The sequence below is a fragment of the Quercus suber genome, unplaced genomic scaffold (assembly GCF_002906115.3).
Source record: "Quercus suber isolate HL8 unplaced genomic scaffold, Cork oak 2.0 scaffold_71, whole genome shotgun sequence".
NCBI classification, from domain to species: domain Eukaryota; kingdom Viridiplantae; phylum Streptophyta; class Magnoliopsida; order Fagales; family Fagaceae; genus Quercus; species Quercus suber.
This window is the reverse complement of record NW_027069536.1, coordinates 156103-172793: the sequence shown is the minus strand read 5'-3', so window position 1 is coordinate 172793 and position 16691 is coordinate 156103. Positions and strand designations below refer to the sequence as shown.

The 16691-nt window shown below is 34.4% G+C and overlaps 2 protein-coding genes across 3 annotated transcripts; both read left to right on the top strand.

The window, feature by feature from the left end:
• The first annotated feature begins 5370 nt into the window (after positions 1-5370).
• On the top strand, positions 5371-11517 carry LOC112011006 (protein MAIN-LIKE 2). 2 transcript variants are annotated; one of them, XM_024043382.2, is made up of 6 exons: positions 5371-5504; positions 8337-8462; positions 8609-9253; positions 9354-9521; positions 10014-10403; positions 10493-11517. In XM_024043382.2, the coding sequence occupies exons 2-6, from the start codon at positions 8355-8357 to the stop codon at positions 11432-11434; spliced, it is 2253 nt and encodes a 750-aa protein (XP_023899150.1). In that variant the 5' UTR covers positions 5371-5504; positions 8337-8354; the 3' UTR covers positions 11435-11517. The 2 variants fall into 2 exon arrangements, with proteins under 2 accessions (XP_023899150.1, XP_023899149.1); XM_024043381.2 differs by lacking the exon at positions 5371-5504 and adding an exon at positions 7368-8180.
• Positions 11518-14570: 3053 nt separating this feature from the next.
• LOC112011010 (receptor like protein 29) lies at positions 14571-16444 on the top strand. Its single transcript, XM_024043385.2, has one exon. The coding sequence runs from the start codon at positions 14855-14857 to the stop codon at positions 16238-16240; it is 1386 nt and encodes a 461-aa protein (XP_023899153.1). The 5' UTR covers positions 14571-14854; the 3' UTR covers positions 16241-16444.
• The last annotated feature ends 247 nt before the right edge of the window (positions 16445-16691 follow it).

The window sequence follows — 16691 nt, the reverse complement described above, 5'->3', positions numbered from 1 at the left end:
TTTCTCTAAACACCAAAGAGCTTGCCATCGAAAATGAAACACATATTCATACATATTATCTGAATGCTATTATAAACACCTAGGAAGCATGGGTGCGCCGATTTGGCTAGCGCACCCAAGTTAGATTTGCACGGATGCGCTGTGCGGCTGTGGACACGGCTACATGCGCATCCATGGACGAATTTGTTTTTTTTTTTTTTTTTCGATTCAGTCTGATATGGTCTAATTTGGTCCGATTTAGTTTGATATGGGCTAAAATTCTTGTTAAAAAAAAAATCGTAAAATATTAGATCAAAACACACTGTTTTGTCATTTGTGGGCAAACTTTAAAGGAAAAAAAACCTAAAATCATCTCAATTCTCATTATTATCTACTATTACTCTTAAATTGGTATATGTTTACCATTATATGAAAAAAAAATGCTTAGCAATATATAGAAAATATAAATATAAATATATTTATTAATTAATTAATAAACATATCTTGTTGCACCTGTGTCCTACTTTTTCAAAAATTTCCGTGTTGTTACACCCACACCCACACCCACACCTGAACCCAAACCCAAATCCACACCTGTGCTTCCTAGATAAACACATATCCAATACATATTATCTCAATTAAAAACATAATATACCATAATTAAACGTGCATTCAATACATATTATTTGAACCCTATCTTGAAAAATTGGGGTAAAAACTAAAAGAAATGTTCTTTTCCTGATAATAGAGATTCCAAAGAAAAAGTAAATCAGAATTCTACACAATCTACTTGGGATCGAAAATTGAAATCTTCTTTGGGGAATTCTAAACACAATTTGCTTGAGGATCGAAAATTGAAATCCTCTTTAGGCGAATGAAGTCTCTCAAGAAGCTTTCTCTTTTCTTTTTCTTTTTCCAGGAATTTTAAATTTGGGTAGAGGAAAATTGAGCCGTTTTCTCTTCTTATGAGAATTTTGAATTTAGGGAGAGGAAAAAAGAGCCATTTTTTCTTCATTTGCTTGTCTAAAATACGGACGGTTCTTGATTTTATATTGCTTGACAGTATTACCTTTTTTTTTTTTTTTCTTTTTTTGCAATGCCACTTTTACCATCAGTTTTGGGGATTCATATTTCATATGGGTCTCTAATTGCTATAGGTATAGCTCGCATAGGTTGCAACTTGCAATTGCTGTGGGTTTGGAAATTTATTATTTATTATTTTCCATAATTATTAATTTTACAATAGAATTCAACCTCAGTTTTATGATAATTATTCTTTTTTATTAGACCAATACACTAATTAATTTTTTTGTGCACGTAGGGCTTTTAATATCAAATTTCTTATTTGACGACAAAAGACTAATATCAATTGAGAGAATCCACAACTTTGGAAAGTTTAGATATGATTATGTATGACATCGAAAAATTAAACAAAATAAAGCAACATAAGTAATATCCTAATATGATACTAATGCCAGTATCAAGAATCAATGGAACCCTAAATGAAGAGTAAATCAACGAAGAGCATTTGCATCCAATGTTCTAAAAGATAATAGTTTTATCTTTGCCATGCTTTTATTTCCTTTTTTATTTTTTATTTTTTTTAATGATGTTGGTTAATGGGTTTTGATTAATTTTGATAATTGCATTATGCAATTATGTTTTCTCAGAGTTCATGAGGTCCAAAAATTCTGTTAAAATTCTGGTTTTTGATGAATGTATACAGATGCGTGTTTGTAGAGCTTTAGATATGTTGTTTCTTTAGCGTGTGACATGTTTGAGGATAATGGGGTGGTGAAGTGGCTGTGTTGTGTTGTGTGTAATTGGTTTTGACAACGTTGTTTGCATAACTGTGGAAAAGATTTGAAGTCCCATGTTGGAAGGTTTAAGGATTTCAAAGTATAAATACTTGGTATGAAATCCTCAATTTAGCAATTTAAGGATCTGAGAGCAGGGGCTGTGGTGAGTGTGAGATTATAAGATTATAATAAGTTGAACTTATCTCTTTTATTGGAATTGGGAAAATATGATGGAAGAACGAATTTGAGCACTTGAATTCTTTGTTCACTGGACTCAGAGAATTGGATCAATATATGTTGTTTATTTGGAATGTATGACACGATTTACACGAACGTTGCCACATTGGTGCCTATGAGTAAGACGAACAATCTCTTAAGGTTTCAATATATTCTCCCCATATCAAATTGTTTTATATTATCTTCTTATCATGTTTATATTTTCTTCATTTTCTAAAAATAAAAGTTTAGATTTTCTTCCTAGCATGGTATCATTTCTTTACATGAGTTTATATTGTCAGATCAAATGAACGCTAAAACTATGTAAATTTGTAGTATAAGAAAGTAATCACAGTTCTTTCCATAGAACTTTGAAATTTATTCTCCTTCCTCAGAACTCATAAGTTACGTATTCTTTATATATAGTTGAGTGCTGCGTTTGTCCTCGATTGACATGAACTCAATGTTCCTTTTATGGCATGTGGAATGAAGGAGATTAATACAATGTTAGGAAGCACATACATGGACACAGATATGAAGCATAGACACGGACATGAATACGAGTATGGGTATAGGTATGATACGACAATTTTTGAAAAATTAGGACACAATATGACGGGATACCTATATTAATTAATTATTAAATATATTATTATTTATGTTTTTAAATATTGTTAAGCATTTGTATGTTAAACATTGATCAATAATGGATAATAAAATGAATTCATGGCTAATAAATGAAAATTATAAATTATAATACAGACCAAGTATAAGAACCAAAAAAGTAAATTAAAGATAACTAGATAAGTGTTCAAGATTGAAACTAAAAAGAAATAAAAGATAAGTATCCCTCCCATATCTTTCAATTTTTATTTTAAAGAACACTATTGGAACAAGCTAAGTATTTTAAAAGTGTCGGCACCTTCCTAGATACCATTGTGGGTCTTGGAAAAGTGTTAAGGGTGGATTTTCCTTTTATCTTTTCTCTGGTGTGTTGAAAGTCACCCATCTAGCCAAGTCTAATTCATGGTGTGAAGTACAATGATTTTTTGGAACTCAGGTCGCCCCCTCTACTCATTTTTTTATTATAAAAAAAAATAAAAATACAATGATTTTCTAGAAAACACTATCCTACATTGTTATTTCTCCTATATAGCCTACATAAGTTGCAGTGTATGTATACTTGGGAAGTTTTTTTTAAAGAATTTGAACGATGAATCTTTTTAAATTATGTTTCAGGATTTTTTTTTTTTTTTTCCTTTTTTTTGCTTCTAGATGCCAATGGTTGGTGGACTGATTTTAACTTTTATGCAGTTGTGAGAGGAAGAAAGTGTTAGTTTGTGCTAAACATTTATGCTATAATAACTATTTACCTCTTTCTTATGTTCATTACAACCCTCTTCCTATTGATGAAGATGACAATATGAGCCTTTGATAAAATCCCATGGAAATCCATTTCCTGTGGGATTTCATCACCAATACCCTCTCTAGAGTCCTCACAATATTTTAATTATCAACATACACCACAATAATAACAAATTTGGATTTTGGCAAGTTTTGTGTTGATCCCTTAGCATGCTAAAACCGGATGCCCATGGTTTAAGATAATTAAGAAAATTTTTGTTGACTTGAACCCTTATGATCTGTTCGGATTGAGGGGAAGGGAGGAGGAGTGGAGGAACTTTCCTCACTCCCCCTCCCTCCTCCTCAATTCAAACAGGCTCTTAGTATGTTAAAACCAAGTTGAGCTTAAGAAGATCCCCTCATCCCCAAGAATACATATCGATGATAAGGTTATTCATTTTATTGATGTTCTTATTCAAGTATTAAACTATAAACTTTAATCTTTAATCTTTATTCAAGAATACAAGTAGTGTTTCTTTAATCTTTTTCATCGAGCATTATTCGTGAATGTAGCAATTGTGCATCCATGCAATTCAAGTCAACCCTTTAAATGCATATTGATAAGCCACAACCCGTAAAAGTAATGTCAATTTTAGTTTGGCGGCTGGCATCTAAGCACTTGAAGCTATAGCCAGTATTTGAAGGCTACTCCCAAGGATTCCTTCATTTCATATAATTATGTGGTATTTGCAAAACGGGTGGCTCAGGCTGACTATAAACACCAAAAATAAAAGTTAGGTGTTCAAAGAATTATGGACACCATCATTCGGAGGAAAAGTCATTAAATTCATGGCAAAATTTGCTGAATAGTACTTTTAAAGGAAAATTTTAGGTGGATAGCATGAGGGTGAAGTTATTTAGTTATGTAGACTCTTTCTAGAACTCGAGTTTGTCAAACTTGAGTTCTAACCCAAAATCGAGTTTATCAAACTCAAGTTTCAATTAGTTTAGGTTGCGTGTTAATCTAACATTGTATAACAAATTAGAACTTAAGTTTGTTGAACTCGATTTTGGGTTGGAACTCGAGTTTCAAAAAGAGTTTACATAACTAAATAACTTCAGTCACATGCTATTCTCCTAAAATTTTCCTTAAAAAGTACTATTCAATAAATTTTTCCTTAAATTTATCATTGTAATCTTTTATGTTTGTCAATTCTAGTCCTTTTAACTTTTTTATAATTCTCACACAATTATCATAAAGTTGAAGGTGTCATATCTAGAAAATTGAAGTTTAAAAGATACTCAAAATCATTGTTTGGATCGGGAGAAGTAGTGCATTGCTTTTGTAGTGTTTAGATTAAATGAAAAATTACAGATTATCCCAACATTTTAAGCTATTCAGAAATGACAGTGATATATCATGTAGTATGCAAAACATTTATAAATAGCCATGGAAGGCCAAAAATTTGAATGCTTTTCTTTTTTCCTTTTCAATTATATTGATTCTTAAATATAGTGAAATTATGTTTTGACATAATTAGCTACCAAATATGAATTCTGTAGCAATAGAGTATACGCTTTATCTCTCTTAATATTCACGTGTGGTGTCCGTGATAATTACATTACACATATTTTGAAGTTTTCTTGTATCTATACTCTCTTTTTGGTTCTTACCTTTCAAAAAAAAAAAAAAAAAAAACTGTTTTTGGTTTCTTCATTCTTTTATTCTAATTACATTATGTGCTATCCTTGCTTGGTGAATCATGTACTACAAAATTAGAGGAACTGCTGAATCTTTGTGTTGATCTGTGATTGTGATGTACAAGGGTTTTTTTATTTATTTTTTTATTTATTAGGCTGGTTTGACTTTCTTTGAGGGCCCCTTTTGAAATGTCTAGCCCAAATCCATAGTTTTCATATAAAAAACGGGTCGGACAATAAGGCCCAAGTTACACAAAGAGTAAAAGGTAAAAGATAAATAAATATTTTTATTTTTTAATGGAAATAAAAAATTAAAAAAAGAAAAGAAAAAGAAAAACGCTATCCTTAGTTAACGCTACGACGCCTCAATCGTCGTTTCAAGGGTTTCCTCACCTCGTTCAGTGGTATCGTCGAACTCGCTGCTCTCCGGCGTCGTTTTGGCTCTTTTGCCTTTTTTTTTTCCAGGTTCCTTTTCTTTCTTATATTTCACTCTCTACTCTCCCTGTTTTGTTTTCTCTTTCTTCATTTTTATTTCCTCGTATCCCCTTAAGGCCATGTTTGGTCTCTCCTGTTGCAAAACCCAAAACCAAACCCAACATAAAAAATCTAAATTCCTCAATCTCTAACTTATATATCTTCACCGCCAAATTAGGCTTTAATATTTTTAAAACGTAAAAACCTTTTTTTTTTTCTCTTTTATTTACTTTCATTTTCTTGGAATCCAAACAATGATTCTCCTCCTTTTGGTACTTGGATTAGATTGAAGTTTAGTCTCTATTTGTCTCAACTACACCTAGGGTTTACAGATTTTAGTATTTTTGTTTTAGTTTGAATTTTTGTGAAGAAGTTTAGTTTTTTTTTTTTTTCTTTTAATGGCAATTGAATGCTGTTTTTTTTTAAGGTTTTGAGTACAGTCATTAAGCTCTGTTTGTTTCAGTAGGAAAATTTATTATCTGGGATTTTGTAAGAGAAATGGAGAAATTCCAGTTTTTTTATATTATTTTTTACTTTAGTGAATTGATAAAGTTAAGATTGTGTGATGATTAGTGTGTTAAGGGTTTGTTTCTTTTGACAGAAAAAACTCTGTAGAAAGAAAATTTTATTCATGTTCAATTTAGTTTTGTCACTGTATTTGGGTCATGGAAAAATTAAGGTGTTAAAAGTAAGATATATTTCTCCTTCAAAAAACAAGGTATAGAAAAGTGCTAATCTCTTGAAAATAATTTAAAATGCTTAGATACAAAATGAGTTCTTGTTGCTGACATTAAAGAAGAGTTGGAGGGAAAGCATGATTACATACACAAAGATAAGAATTGAGGTTTAGTTTTGAAGCAGGCCTTCTTAAGTAAGAAGGAACGTCTTCAAGGCAAGGCCATTTCGCGTACCCAACCCTAGTAAACCCCAGATGCATGACATTAATGACATTCTTGGGTTTTTAGAGTTCTAATCACTCTAGTAAAGGATTTAATATTGACCTATATAAAGGCATTATTGTAGTCAATGAAATTGAGAGTGAGATTAATTTAAAAAAAATTCGTGCTGCCTATTTTAAGTTTAAGTTTTGAGGGTGTGATCGTCTTCTCCTACTTAAGCGTGATTGTTTAGGAAAACCTTGGTGTGATGGCCTAGTGTTTTATCTATCTAATTTCATGTTCTATCCACCATTTTAACACCAAACAACCATTAACACATTCAACATTCAATCTTTAGTTTACTTACCCCTTAAACATTAATTCTTATATCAGACCTTCAAGATTTCATCAAGATATCTTAACTTAGTGCTGAATTCTTGAGAACAGCCACTTCAAGCAAAAATGCTGAATGATAGGACTGTATCCAAGCCGTATATTTTAGGACCCCATATAAGTGGAATTAGCAACCTTTTTAAGCAAAATGAAATACATTTAAGGAGTTTTATGACTTGAATTCATCACATTTAGTCTTTTACTGCTGTTGGACATGTGTTGAGGATCCAGGCTTAATTTTTTTTTTTTTTTTTTTAATTTCTTAGTCTTGCTTGCAAATGAGGTCTTAACACGTTATATTTACAGTTTTCTGAAAATATTTCTTGGTAGAAAGAATTTTATATCTTTAACTTGTAAAAATATATTACTTTTCGGGCAATGATATTAGTGTTTACTTCAGGAAATATTGTTTTAAAAAATATGGAGACAAGTGCTGCATTGAGGCTTCATTTAATTGCTGAAAATATTTTAAGTTTTTATGGGAAAAACTTTTCCCCAGCCTCCATTTGTTTTAAGGAAAATTTCAGCATATGGAGACTTTTTTTTCCTGTCTATTTTTGGAAAATTTTAGTGAACTTTTTTTTGTAATAATTTAAAATTTTTTAATAATGGAAACAAAAGAAGTTTATTGAATAAGAAGAAAATTGTGGCCAGGAGACATTTTGTCTTGATGAGAATTGAGGACAAGTGATGAATTTGCTTTTAGTCTTACAATATTCAATTGTAAGTGGAAACCTTACCATTTGTTTGCTTGTTGCATTAGCTCATGGAAAAGTAGAGAATCCTTGAAAGTGTTAGAAAGCTTTAAAATAGATGTCATTTTTAAGTGCTATTTCTTTCCTTTACCTTGTTCTTTTTTAGAATAGTACTGTTTAGAGGAAAATTCAAGAAAAAAAATTCTGGAGAAAATTGCCATTTGAAAAGAGAGATTGTTTTAGAGAAATTTTGTTAAATGTCTTGTGTAGGAGCAAATCAAATGGTTAAGATTTTCAATGAAGGTCCTACTTTTTTTATTTTAGGATAGTGCCTTTTCTTTCCACCACTTGTTCTCTTTGCTATCTCTGCTTTTGTACATCTTGGAAACTCAAGGCAAATGGTTAAGTTTTTCAATGAAGGTCCTTTAATTTATTTATCAGATTGACCTCTCTGAAAACAACAGTTAACCTAATTAAGCTCAGATTAGCCTTGAAGTGGCCTGGGACCACAGCTTATGAAGGGAAGGTCATTGGTTCCCCATCCCCCTTTCCTCAGGGCCAAAGACACTCCCAAAAAAAACATAAAAAATAAAAGAAGAAGAAATTCGAGCCAATATGAGCTCCTGCTGATTTACATATGGTAAACCCAAGCTTGGATCAAGTTTTAACCCTGAATGACTTCCTCTTTTTAGAGTGTTGTGGTACTGTCTCTAAAACTGTGCCAGTTTGATCCATCATAATTGCTTTTGATTATAAATTTTATCATTGCATTAATTAGAAAATTTTAGCTAATATGTCAGTATGTTGTCTTCAATTAATTCATGGGTCTAATACGTTTTTGTCTCTTTTTTGGACAGTTTTTGTCAGTGGTACTGATGGAGGTAGCAGTGGCAGACCCCTATGTGACCAATCCTGGACCAATTGATAGTTCGGTACTCTATGATCAAGAGAAGCATGTTTCATCAGCAGTTTGGGATGGGCAGGTACAGTTTACCATTACGCGGGGCTTGATGAATTTTTATCTTCTCACTTGTGTTTTTCATCAGAGAAATCTTTTTAGTAGTAGTATACTTATTGTACAACAACAACTTATTGTATGTAGAGTAATACTTCATTAACATATTAACAGGAGCGTGGTGCACTTCGATGTCATGAACACACTTCAAAGCTTGATCAATGGGCACTTACAGAAAAACAGATGGAGTTGGTAGAGAAGGCTGGATTTCACTACTTGAGATTGATTCCGGCAATTAGTCTAGACAACCCACTTATCTCTGCACTAGTTGAGAGGTGGAGGAGAGAAACCAACACATTTCACTTGAATGTTGGAGAAATGACAGTAACCCTTAAAGATGTAGCACTCTTGCTTGGCCTGGCGATTGATGGAGAACCTGTAATAGGTATAACATATACTACGTGCAGTTCAGTTTGTGAAAAGTATCTTGGGAGAGCACCGGAGTCTGGTTACACAAGTGGTGGAATGGTGAAGCTAAGTTGGTTGAAGGAGTTTTTTTTCCGATGTCCTGAAGATGCACCAATTGAAGTGATTGAGCAGCATACGCGTGCTTACCTTCTCTATCTTGTGGGCAGCACAATATTTTCCACAACTACTGGGAATAAAGTCCCTGTCATGTATCTTCCATTGTTTGACGATTTTGAACAATGTGGAAAGTATGCATGGGGGGCAGCAGCATTGGGATTCTTGTATAGGGCCCTTGGAAATGCCTCTCTTAGATCTCAAAGCACTATCAGTGGCTGTTTGACACTACTACAGGTTATTTTCATGTGCCTGTCCTGGTTTTTTTTTCTTCGTATGGTGTTTTTGGTCTACATTGCCTGTATGCTATCTTTGATTAGTTGTAATATTTTTGCAGTGTTGGAGTTACTTTCACCTGAATGTTGGGCGACCAAAGCTCAATCATGATCCAATGCATGATCGCTTTCCATTTGTGCTAAAGTGGAAGGGTAAACAAAGTGGCCCAACAGCAAACCGTGATGTAGTTTTTTACCGTAAGGCTTTGGATTCCTTGAAACCTTGTGATGTAAGTTTTCTTTTATTTTTCAAATATGTTGTTCATTTTTATAATTATTATTTGGGGAAAAATTCACAAAACCCCCAAGTGGTCACTCCCCCACCCCCTCTCTAAAAACAAGGAACACTCTTTAAGTTTTTGAGTGTGACGCTTCATGCCGTGTGGTATTGCTTTATGTGTAAACCATTAATTATGTAAAGCTTAACCCCTTTGGAATTTTTGAGTATAACACAGCCCCCTATGGAATTGCTTATGTGAAAGTGCATCTCTAAATATGAGCACGTGTCATCACATGAGCAACTCAATGTTTATTTTAATGGATGTTTAATGATTTACACATAAAACAATGCCACTGCAAGGGGGGGGGGGGTTTAAATGTTACATTTTTAAACTTTTTGAGGGTTCTGCACTTCATGGATAAACCATGGGGGTTTGTGTACTTTTCTCTATTATTGGAATATCTAGAATTTTAATTCAGTTGGTATGGTGGTTGACATATAGGTGGAGTGGCTTCCTTACAGAAATATGGACAGTATGGTAATTCCCGAAGATATTAAAAGTACTCTAATTCTTGGAAGGTCCAAGACAATGTTGATATGCTTTGACAAGGCAGAAAGACATCTCCCAAATCGCTGCCTAAGGCAATATGGCATGCTTCAATCGATTCCCGAGGATGTGCAGCGATGGGAGAGAAAGAGTCGTGGTGTTGATGGTGGGGTTGACTTGTCGGGGAAAATGGAAGCAGAGCTTAACGAATGGTTGGATCGACGACTCCATATTGTGGAAGGTGATGATGGTGCAGATGAGAATGAGTACATGCTGTGGTTTCTCAGAATCACTCGTAAATTTGTAGGGAGGCCTATTTCTCTCTCATCCGAGTTTCAAAGAACAGTAAGTCTACGCTGTATCAGTTTATGTTTGAGAAAAATTGTTAATGAATTTTACATATTTGAATAATTTATTCAATTTTTTTTTGGTAGAATGCTGGTTTGAGGGATATTGCACACATAGCAGATACGTTCTCAACAAAAGGGTTGGATCCCCAACAAATTGATTCAATTTCAAGGATCAGGTTTATTGCACATGAGTGCCTGAGGGACCAAGTTGGAGGTCCAGTCATAGTGTCAGAAAGACCAGAAGCTGAACTTGGGAAAAGGGTAAGAGGAAAGGAGAGGGTAAGAAGGAAAGGTAGTGGAAAGCGTTTCCGGAAGGACGATCAAGTGCAGTATAATGAAGCTAGCGATGATGATCAATCTCAGATTTGTGGTGCTGCAATTGGGGTTGATCAACTACAACTACACCATGCTGATAGAGATGTAGAGCATTCCCAGATATGTTCTGTAGATACTGAAGCCAATCATTTGCAGCTAATTCACGCGGCAGATGAGGGTGAGAATGTACAACTTTGCAATGCAAATGTTGAGGTTGAACACTCTGAGCCAAGTCATGCAGCTGGCAAGGAAGAAAATGCAGAGGTAAGCCATGTGGCTGGCAAGGAAGAAAATGCAGAGGTAAGCAATTCAGTTGGCAAGGAAAAAAACGCGGAGGTAATCCATTCAGTTAACAAGGAAGAAAAGGAAGAGTTAAGCCCAACTGATATGGTTGATGATAAACAGCTACCTCAAGAACCTAAGGAAGTTGATGGCTTGCAGCTTTCTGATGAAATGAAGGGGGTAAATGACTCTCAGATATCTGATTCAACAAGAGAGGTTCTTGACTCCTCACTTTGTGATGCAGCCACGGAGGTTACTGAGTCACAGCTTTCTGTTGCAACTAGTGAGGTTAATGACTCCAGGCTTTCACATGATACTTGTGAGAGTGATCTACATACTACTAAAGAAGCATATGATGTTGTTCCACCATCATCTCTTGAAACTCGTGAGGATATTGCTCAAAAGGGTGATTGTAGTGTAGTAGTATAAAATAAAGAAATAACCATGTGATTTTGTAGAGCTATTTCAGTCTTGATTACTGAAGATGTCTATTACATAAAGCAATTATTATAGATGTTCTCTCTCTCTCTCTCTCTCTCTCTGCACTATATTGCTTTCTACAGCTCAGGAATCTAAACCATTTTATCATGACAGCAGACCATGACTAACAGTAGCAGAAATTCGGGGCTAGAGCGAGCTTCTTATGCAACTACATCTGACAAATCCGATTAAGTTGATCAGTGCTGTTTTAGGTTGGATCATTTGAGTATCTATGATATCTGATACTGCTCTCATAACATCTTCTGTGGTTTGTAGAATTAGATTTCATTAGTGTAGGAGATTATTGGAAGTTGGGTTTCAGTAGAGAACTGAATTATGTTCCGGAAATCCTTAATCTAGAATGAATATGTCATCTCAATCCAGCATTTTACTAATTGCTGCTATGTCAATGTCGATTTCATAAAAATGTTGTAAATGGGTATAAGTTGGTTTTATGCTGGTATTGAGGCATGCAGACAATATATCTTGTGTCCAATGCTGTAATGGATTTTGGAATTCTCTCACAAACTAAGCCTAATCTCCCTGACCTCTGGAGGAGTAAGTTTCAAAAATTAATACTGTAGTCTTATTTTCTTCTTAGCTTTTGGTCTTCTCAATCACCATTTTATTTTCATAGGCTTGGTAAAGAAATACTTGTATCATGGAAGCACTATAAGTCTATAACGTAAAGTAGGTAGGGGCATAGGCAAAGGTGTGCAAGACATCTTCTCCAAGAAATCGTAGTCCAGCAGGTGGTGGCGGACTTATTAGGGGCAGGAGTGGTGATTGGATTGGGGATCTTCCTCATTCATGAGGAATAACCACCAGTGTGGCAGCGGAGTTATGGGCTTTTCTCCATGGGTAGATCCTAGCTACAGAGCTAGGCATCGATTTTCTGCTTATCAAAATGGTTGCCAAAGAAATAGTTGTGTTGGTTAACAGTCACCGGATCCCAAATAATGTGCTTACTAGCATTGTTACTGAATGCTGGAATTTGATTCAAGTTTTTACCCAATGCTGCCAAACACACAACTACAAGGAAACTAATGCCTGTGGGGACGCTCTGGCAAGGAGGGTTTGTCAGCAAGAAATTTTGTGTTCATTTATTTTGAATCACCAGCAGATGCAATTTTACTGTTTTGACTCTATAATCTGTAATACCATTTATTCCCCGTTTTATATTAACTACTAGTTGTTGTAATGGATTGTCCTTTCCTTTACTTTCTTTTTTTGTTTTTTGCCGAAACTTTTCTTTACTTTCTTCACCCATGCCAGATATCATAGTGTTATCAATGGCCCTTTAAGACATGACAATCTTATTCAAATAGTCGTACTCGTACGTGATGTTGAGTTGATTCATTTTGTTTAAAAAGCTTCACCATCCAGTACAAACATTTTGCTTTTAGAAGTGCATCATTCTTATTCCTCACGTCTCTCTTTTACCTTGGCTTCCACAAAATATAAAACCACCATCACTTAGGGAAAAAAATGTAGGACAAAAGGGACCCATAAATCTGAATTCCAATGTACCACTTCGGGCTCTTGTTTTTTTTAGAGTCCTCTGTTGCATTTGTGTAAGGGTAATTCAGTTTTAAAATAGAGACTGTACCACTACTTGGGAATCATATTCAGTAGAATCAAGTTAGGCTAAATTATTGTCAAGTTTTCATTAATAAATTAGATTTTTAGGCTAAATTACAAATTACATCCTCTAGTTTTGCCTAAAATTTAATTCAATTCTCTGACTTCACTTTTTTTAAATTCAGTCATCTAACTTTACTTTCATTAAATTCAGTCATCTAACTCTTAATTTTGTTCAATTCAATTTTTCAGTTAGTCTCTGTCAAAATTGAGCTGTTATGGAATCCAAAATGATGTAGTTTTATTTTGTATTGAATGAAATTGAAAGTTAACCGTGCAATTTTGATGGAGACTAACAGAAGGATTGAATGGAACACAATTGAACGTTAGAGGATTAAATTAAACAAAAGTGAAGTTAGAGAACTAAATTGAATTTTAAGCAAAGTTAGAGGGTGCAATTTGTAAAAATCGCCTTCTTTTATGTTCGTGATTTTGAGTAATGTGTTTATGTGAATTTTAAGGCTTTTGCTGTTAAAAGAAAACTTGAAAAATAAATATTTTTTTCAATAATTTAAGATTGACAACAGGCTTGAATTAAAATTACAAGTGAATTTTTTTTTGGCCCAATATAAAAAAATTGAAAAAGAAAATACTTTAAAAAAAAATTACAATGTGAATATGTTAAATTCATGAATGAAAAGTAAATATAATTAATCTTGCTATGGACATCGAAAGAATCACTTACTTTTTCACATCTTACTCACGTACCATTTGAGACAGAGATAGTGCTTGACTTGATCCACCACAACAAATAAACATATGAATGGTGTGAAAAAGTTGATAAAACTCATGGCATCGGTAGACACTTTGCAAATATAATTAACCTTCCAAGTGAATGAAGTGTAACTTTTCCATATTCTCATATCGAAAAGTCTAGAAGTACTTAAATTTTACAAATTTTTTTTACACACCCTCTTTGCTTTTGTATTGTAGTCGGGGGGTCCTAGTGAAGTGAACCAGTCTAAGTGAAGTGAACCATGGAAGTGTTAATTTGATAAAATTTGTGAATACAATTTTTGTGTTATAACTTTTGCTATAATTTTGACGTGACTAACTGTAAATGGTAGAGAAAAAATAATAGACTTATGTAAAAGTGATAAACAATCACTCATAATTTGTCGTATCAAAGTTACAATATGAGTTGTTAATTGTCATCTTATTACAACTAATGAAATTTTCTATGTAATTTTTCATTGCTTGTATAAGGCTTGAGCAATGTTGTATATACAAAAAATTTGACAACATTTTTTACACTAATTGAGTTAACAAACTTATATTAATTTTAATCTAAATGCACAATAAACATTACTTTTTAAAAAGGTCAAATTTATGGTCGAATTTTGCGTCTATCTCGAGGGCTCTTCTCATATTTCTGTAAAGTGTATTTAATCTTTTTGCACTGCTTTAATAATTGATTTTCACATGTCTAGGAAGCTGAAACATGCCTGCTTGTATCTAACAAAGCTCCCCACCCTTCTCTCTCTCTCTCTCTCTCGCGTTCTCTCTATGTTTTCAATCTATGACCCTACCTGGGCTTTGTATTCTCACCCAAATGTCATGAACCACTTGTAATCACTACCCCACCCATCAGTTCAAATCAACTTTGTCTATGCATCTCTCTCTCTCTCTCATAGTCATATGGTTGATGGTTCTGTCCCCCTGAAAGAATGAAATGAAACTCACTTCTAAAACCACCCAAACTTCTGCCACTCCTGATCAGACACCTCCATGCCTCTAAACACAATGTGCTATTCCTTCTCGCTCTCTACTCTCACCCTTCTTCTTCTTTTCCCCTCACTAGCTTCTCTCAACACTACCAATGCAAAGAAACAACCCCCCAACAACATGCTTCCATCTGAAGCAGAAACTCTTTTCAAGATCATGGAATCCATGTCTTCTGATCAAGTCTGGAGAATCTCCCATCCCAACCCTTGTCAGCCTGGCTCATCCTGGCCTGGAATAGAGTGCAAATCAGCTCAGGACAACCACCTACATGTTACTAGGCTTGACTTTGGGACCCCACCAAACCCAACTTGCAAAAACAAAGCCACATTTCCTTCACAAATACTAGCTCTTCCTTACTTGCAATCTGCGTTCTTCTTCAACTGTTTCACTCACACCAAAACCACCCTCTCTTTTTCAAAAATCGGAGAATCTAATTCTTCACTCCAACAAATTAGTCTAAGATCAAACCCAGCACTCACAGGTCCAATCCCACCTCAAATTTCTTCACTGAAGTCCTTACAAATCCTCACATTGTCCCAGAACCGCCTCACTGGACAAATCCCAGTTACAATTTTTAGCTTGAACTCTTTAGTACACCTTGATTTGAGCTATAACATGCTCACAGGTACTATACCATCCCAAGTGGGTAATCTCAAAAATCTCGTAGGCCTTGATTTGAGCTATAACTCACTAACAGGGTCAATCCCAGTGACAGTTGGCCAACTGGGTCTGCTTCAAAAGTTGGACTTGAGCTCGAATTCGCTTACTGGTGCTATTCCTGATAGCATTGAGAAGCTCAACTTGTTGGCGTTTATGGCTTTGAGCAACAACAAACTGCGTGGACACTTTCCAAGAGGATTGGCAAAGTTGCAAAGCTTGCAGTACTTCATTATGGATGACAATCCGATGAATGTGCCTCTCCCAGTAGAGTTTGGTGACCTTGTGAAACTACAAGAGCTCAGGCTTGCCAATTCAGGCTATTCAGGCACTATACCGCCAAGCTTTTCACAGCTTATGAATCTAAGCACTTTGTCTTTGCAAAACAACCGATTAAGTGGTGAGATTCCAGCAGGTTTTGGCAGCCTTCCTCGCATATACCACTTGAATCTTAGCAGAAACTTGCTGTCCGGTGTTGTTCCTTTCGATTCAAGTTTCTTGAATAGACTGAGAAGGAACTTGGATCTTAGTGGAAACCCAGGTCTCTGTTTGAGTCCCTCTGTAGCATATAGGATGAAGATTGGTGTAAGTGTTTGTGGAAGCAACAAGACTAGTGGTTCTGTAATTCAGCCACTGAAATCTCAAGCTCCATCTGGGTTGATCTCCATATCATTCTTTCTATTTGTTCCTTGGGGCCTCCTGGGATTGCATCAAATATTGTTTCCAGTATGAATTTAAGCTATTCTAGTTTTTTTTATAATGCTTTTGTTTTTTTTTTTTTGGCTTTTATTTTTTATTTTTATAATGTATTAAGCTATTTTAGTTCACTTCTGCCTTATTAATTTAATTTATTTTTGTGGGTTTTGTATAAATTATTTGGGATTTATTAATGTCTATTTTTAGAGTATACATTCCTAAACTATTTTAGGAAAATAGTATACTTTTTATAAAAAAACGAGTAATTAATTATTTTGATAATTTTTTTAATTCTATATAAAAAAATTTCTAAAATAAATGATTTACGGATCCAAATTATCATTGTGTTCTATAAGATTTGTTGATGGGGCTGATCACTGTTCACTGTGTTCAGGGCTTCAGGTTCTGTTATCATGTCATGCATTTGCGCTCTGAGTGCATATTCATCAGTAACCGCAAAAGTTCAGCAAAATTTTGAGGTTTTACT

What these genes read in the sequence shown, in the direction of transcription:
- LOC112011006 (XM_024043382.2), top strand. Translation starts at nt 8,355, where the DNA reads ATGGAGGTAGCAGTGGCAGACCCCTATGTGACCAATCCTGGACCAATT. An exon ending in CAGCAGTTTGGGATGGGCAG is followed by an intron (nt 8,463 to 8,608) that starts GTACAGTTTACC and finishes ACATATTAACAG; the next exon opens with GAGCGTGGTGCACTTCGATG. An exon ending in CATCCGAGTTTCAAAGAACA is followed by an intron (nt 10,404 to 10,492) that starts GTAAGTCTACGC and finishes TTTTTTTGGTAG; the next exon opens with AATGCTGGTTTGAGGGATAT.
- LOC112011010 (XM_024043385.2), top strand. Translation starts at nt 14,855, where the DNA reads ATGCCTCTAAACACAATGTGCTATTCCTTCTCGCTCTCTACTCTCACC.